A 5,862-nucleotide genomic window follows, 5' to 3' on the forward strand; every position below is an offset into this window, starting at 1 on the left:
CTAGGCGCTGTCCTTACTGCTCAGCACTTGCACCTAGAAGGCAGACACCGGTGGGGTCCCATCCCTCGTAACCAATCACTAGAGAGCCACGGTTTCATCAGGAAAACAGGTGCATGCCACCCTCTGGGGGACAATGGGCTTGGGCACATGGCAGCTAGTCCCCCCCTAGCAGCTGGGAAGGTGTGTGTGTGTGTGTGTGTGTGTGTAGGGACTGAGGGCTGCTCTGCAGGCAGTGAGGTCTGGGATGTCACCCCTGCTGGTGAGGTAGGTTGGGGTGTCTGTGGGGTGCAGGTCTGGGGAGAATGGGTGCCCTCCCAGACACAGTACCAGCAGCTTGACCAGCTCCCCCTTGTGCATGGGCTGCAGGTCATCTATGCAGGACTTGAGCTTAGTCAGCGCTGTCCTGGCATCTGCATTGACGTTGTACTTGCCCAGGGGCCCCTCATAGAGCTCCTCTGGGGACCCCACCAGCAGCGTTTGTAGGAAGTCCAAGAAAAACTCATTGCTGTCCTCCTCTGCGGCCAGCCCTGCATGGTGGGGGCGAGATCATGCCAGGACAGGAGGATGGCAACCCAATCCCGGCCCCTAATGTCCCTAGGTCTCCAACCTCAGAAGTCTCTAGACTTTCCCCATCAATGCCCACCTCACCTGCCCCAGCTATCCCCCCAATTACCTTCCCTTCCCCAGGTGCCACCAATTACCACACCACACTTGTCTCAGGTGTGCCCACAATTACCCTACCTCACCTGCTCCAGGTGTCCCCCATGACTACCCTGCCTCACCTGCCTGTGATCTTCCTCCACATCCCCAAATCCGCCTGCCCCCAGACCCTGCCCATCACCCTAACCTCAGCTTTCCTTCCTCACTCCATGCTCCCTGGGTCACAGGTGGGGGGGAGGAGAGTCAAGCCCCTGATGCAGGGACTCCCCCTCCATGTGAGCTTGGCCCACCTAGGGCTTGGAGGGTGGGGTCAAGCTGGGCTGGGGTGGCGACTGGAGTTGGCAGGGGCCAGGGTTGTTGCCCAGGTCTGTGTCCTGTGATGGAGGAGGGGTTGGATGCCTTGGAAGGTGGGCACCATCCACTGTAAGGGGCCCAGTGCCTGGATTTTCAGCTTACCAGTCCCCTTCCACCCCCCAACAGCAGAATGTGCTGGAAGCACCTGTCAGCGCAGACTCACCGCAGGTACAGAGCAAGGTGACAGCCACCAGCAGGAAGGTGCTGCTCCCCTTCATGGCTGACAGCGGAGGTTCCTCAGGAGCTGCCTTGGCAGGCTTTATGTCTCAGGGCCAGTGGGCGGGTGGAACCTGGCCGGGGGCGGGCCGGCCTGCCCATCAGGACCTGGCAAGTGAGAGCCCGGGTAGGGCGGCGGGGGTGAGTACTGAGCAGACGCAGGCTTGGGTGCTGTGTAGGGGTGGTTGACAAATGGTTTGGGGGCACGTGGACATAGATGAGGGGGTGATGCAAGCCTGGTCAGTGAGGAAGCACGGCCGGGGCTGGGATGCTCAGGGCTTCTGGCTTGTTGCTCAGAGTGAGGGCTCTGGGTTGGTTCCAGGTCTTTCTTTTGGGGCAGGTGTTCCCCTCTACTTGAGGAGACACCTGAGTCGACATCTGGCTCAGAGCCCAGGGACAGGCTGGCGGTTTCTGCTGTGGCCGGTGTGACAGCAGAGGGGGCTTCCTGGGGCTTCCTGGGGCTTCCTGGGGCCCGTGCGTCTGGTTGTGGGAGACGGGCCCAGGGCTGCAGCTGGCCTGAGCTAGGCAGCAGCAACCAGGGGGTGAAGGTGAGCCTGAGAGCACTGAGGCGTGAGGAGCAGGGCCGTCCCTGAGGCCTGGTGGGATTGTCGCGTCCTTGCCGGGGAGGAAGGAGGGGACGCAGATGAGAAGAGTTTCCTTCTGTGGCCAGGCCAGCCCAGGGAGCTCTAGGATCGGGGAAGCCAGCTACAGCCACCTGATGGAGGCATTGAGGGGCTCCCGCTGTTCAACTTTGAGGGATTTAAATATCAAAACAACCTGCTTACAATGGATTTTAACACATTGAACAACAAAAAGTTTCTAGGAATCCACAAAAAGAGAGAGAAGGGAAGGAGAAGGGAGTGTTTCCTTTTCAGGAGAATGTTGGGTGAAAAAGTATGTAATTAATGAGAATATTATAGAGCCACCTTTTTGCTATCCCTTATATAATAGTTTATTCAGGCAGGAATCATCAACGGGCGCTGTAGCCACTGGGGGCAAGGTAACTGGGGAACAGAATTTTAACAAACTAAAACTTTTTATATATATCTGTACATATACATATATATATATTATAATGTATAAATCTGGTGGGAACCATCTAATCAAGTTATCAAACTCTGCATCCCTCTTGACATGACACAACATGATGCACACATTATTATATTCTGAGAGAAAGTCTAAACTGAAAAAAATTGCCAGAAATGGTAAAATGTGAATCACTAAAAACAGTAAAATGTGGAAACACATAATAAAAAAAATTATTTCTAAATTTCTTTAAATGAAAATTGGCAGATTAAATTTAAAATAACTACAAATCATGGTTTTATCACATACATAGAATAAAATGTAAGATCGTGACTGCAAAAAGGACAATGCAAGAGAAAACAAATACAGTATTGTTTTTAATAATATACATGAGGTGTCAGCGTGAGAAACATTCAAACCTATAGAGAATTTTTGTGAGTTTATTTGAACCACACTGTCAACAGTTGCTGGGAAGCAGAATCTCAATGAATTGAGATAATGCTCTGGAGAATGGCAGGTGTTTGAGATCTTTACCCACTTTTATTGTGGTTGTTTTTTTATAGTCATTTGTTTATTTGGAGAAATCTGTGTTTTACAAAGATTTTCTCCCTGGGTGTGGATTGTCTTTTTATTCCTTGAATGTTATTTTACAGAGTACTTTTTAAGTTTATAAAGTCTACATGATTATTTTATTTCTTCATTAAACTTCATGTCCACAACTATTCCTGCTCCCTGGCTGTTTTCATTTCAATGGAGCACTTAATGCCTGAGAGGTGACTCTGGTCTTGAGGCCAGAGGCGGGCAGGAAGTGTATTTCAGAGCTTTTAAATATCAGGACTTTCTATTTACTGTTTGTTACTGATTTACAGATTATCTGCTATTAGAGCAAGAAACATAATTTATATAGTTTCAATCCTTTGAAGTGTGTTGAAATTTATATGGTCAGTTAAATACCATTCCAAGGGCTGCTATCTCGTGTGCATCTTGGGAATAGCACCTTAGTTCCCTTCGGCAGGAAAAGTCGTTGGGTGTAGACGTTGGGTGAAGGTTGGATAGTTTGCTGCTCACGTTTGTGAAGTTCTTTACATCCTTATTGATTTTTCTTTTGTGGGGGGCTATTGGTTCTGAAAGATGTATGCTCTGCTCCTGAAGGAGAGAGGTGTGTTAAATTTATTATGCTTATAAATTTGTCTATTGTTCCTTGTAGTTCTGTTCCATATACTTTGATTTTCTGTTATGAAGTGCTTGTGAGTTAGAATCTTCCTGGTAAATTAAACTTATTCACACGAAGTGCTCTTTATTTCCAGTAATGCCTTTTGCCTTCAAGTCTTCTGTGCTATCATATAATTATTATCTGGTTTATGTTTGCTTAACTTATGCTTTTCCTTTATTTCACTTTTGATCTCATTGTACCCTATGTTTTAGGTAGCTTTCAGTTTTTATATTAGTTATGAGTGAAATGAATTGATTTTGGTGGAGGGTATGATGTAGGGGTTCAATATTTTTTTCCCATTCAGCTGTTCCAACATCATTTGTTATGTAATGCATATCTTCCCACTGACCTAAGGACATGTTTTTATTATACAAAATTTCCATATGTATTTGAGTCTATTACAGGAGTTTGTAGTCTGTTCCATCAATGTATTCACAGGGCATTAATCAATTTTTAAAAATTACTGTAGCTTTGTAACACAATACATTTTTATATCTGTTTGGGGTAGATTTTATTCATTCATTTGCTTTTTCAGAATTTTCTTTTACATTTTTCATTTTAACATGTGAGCTTAAATGAGCTTGTTTTAGTCTTAAAAATCTTGCTGATATTTTAATCAAATCATATTAAATTTATAATCTACTTTGGGATATTGACATCATTATGTTTTTTTCCTATCCAAGAAAACGATGTTACTTTCCCATTGTCCAAGTGTCTGTTACTAGGTAGCATTTTAAAATTTTGTTCATACAGATCAGGCGCATTCCTTAAGATCATTCCTAGGCATCTTATGTGTTTTGTTACCATTGTGTCTTTTCTTTGATTATATATTCCATATACTGTTTAAAAGGATATATATTTATGCATGTTATGTCTCTCTCACTACTAAATCCTATTATTTTTAATAATTTTAAAGTTGATTCTCATGATAATAAAAATTATATTAGTTTAGCTATATAGAAACATGTAAAAATTGTTAAAACATGGAAAAATATTTGATGAAATGTGGTAATGTGAAGAGTTAGAAAAATTCTTTTTGTTAGTTATAAGTTCATTAATGATTAAATAAAGTTGTGACAGGATTTTTAGCATTTTAAATGAGTTCAAGGCCTGGACCCATGGTGTTCTAGAAATCAGAAATATTTTGTAAGTGAAATTGTGACCCCGCAGGTTATCTGAGGAACTCTCAATGTGGCACCTGTCCATATTTTCTAAGAGGGAAATTTTAGATGGTGAATTCTGGAATCTAAAAGAGTGAGATTATTGATTTTTAGTAAAAAATCACCATATAAGCAAGTAATCAGACATTTAATAGGAGGTAAATTTGGGGAGTATATGTACGTCATCATTTCCTGAACTGAGATTTAACTAAAGTATCTTATACTCAACTGAATGATTATGACAGTGAAATGTGGAACAGTCCTAATTGAGCTTGTAAAACTTTTGTGTAGTTTCAAAGGTGGGACTGAAGAGCACTAAGTTTTTGCATTTGGTATGTTGATTTTAGGCTCACTGTTAAGAAATAAAAATGAGAAAGAACCTATGATTGTCTCCCATCTCTTCCTAAGACATTTAGTTGGAAAAACCTGGTTTAGGAAGGGAACTTAAGCAGGAGATTTTTGGTACCCCTATCTTACTGCCCCTGTCCTCTAGTTTTTGGGATTGCCTAATGAAAATCAACATGTCACGTATCCTGCACTTTCCTAAATATCACCCGTTTCACCTCTGCAATCTAAGACTCGGCTTCTCCATATCCCAACGTTTCCTGTTCCTAATATTTCCTCCTGTCCTTGGCATTCTTCCTGTGCGAGTTTTCCTTGTGCGCGCATGAAGCTCACATCTTGTGTTGACCTGATCATGTGAGTTAGGTTATTAACCCAGCTGTTAGAACTCACAAGGTATGAGGTAAATAAGTACGTTTTTAAATCCCCCAGTTTCAAAATTTAAATTTTCAGAGACACTTTTTAACTGAAAAAATGACTGTAAGTTACTCCAGTGGGCCCAGAAAAACCTCAAAAATTTAATCTCTCTCCTTATATAAAAAAAGTTTTAGATCAGGCCTATTTAATATATTTAAAATTACATGAAAAGCTTTTCTTGATTATTGTAATACTACTAATAATAACTATGTTCTATTTATATACACGTATTTTTATTAAAATAGATGGTCTAAAAATTTCAATCTGCCCTAAAAAAAACTTGCAAAACTCAAAGCCAAATTGAAACAGGAAACTCCCAAGAGTTACGGACCCCTAGAGGGCATCCAGCAGCAATACTTCAGGTCTTCGCAGTCCGCACGTTGGAAGCTGATGAATTACTTCAAGTGCTCACTATGCACATCTGATAAGCTATGGGCCATATTTTAAAATCATACATATTATTTGAAATTATAT

General features: G+C 42.6%; 1 protein-coding gene across 1 annotated transcript; it reads right to left on the bottom strand.

Annotated features, from left to right (window-relative positions):
- On the bottom strand, positions 1-1,232 carry SCGB1C1 (secretoglobin family 1C member 1; the record flags this gene model as incomplete). Its single annotated transcript, XM_081154927.1, has 3 exons — positions 1-33; positions 328-527; positions 1,178-1,232. The coding sequence occupies 3 exons, from the start codon at positions 1,230-1,232 to the stop codon at positions 1-3; spliced, it is 288 nt and encodes a 95-aa protein (XP_081011053.1).
- Between the last annotated feature and the right edge of the window lie 4,630 nt (positions 1,233-5,862).

Source organism: Miniopterus schreibersii (genome assembly GCF_964146895.1).
Source record: "Miniopterus schreibersii genome assembly, chromosome: 12".
Lineage (NCBI taxonomy): Eukaryota > Metazoa > Chordata > Mammalia > Chiroptera > Miniopteridae > Miniopterus > Miniopterus schreibersii.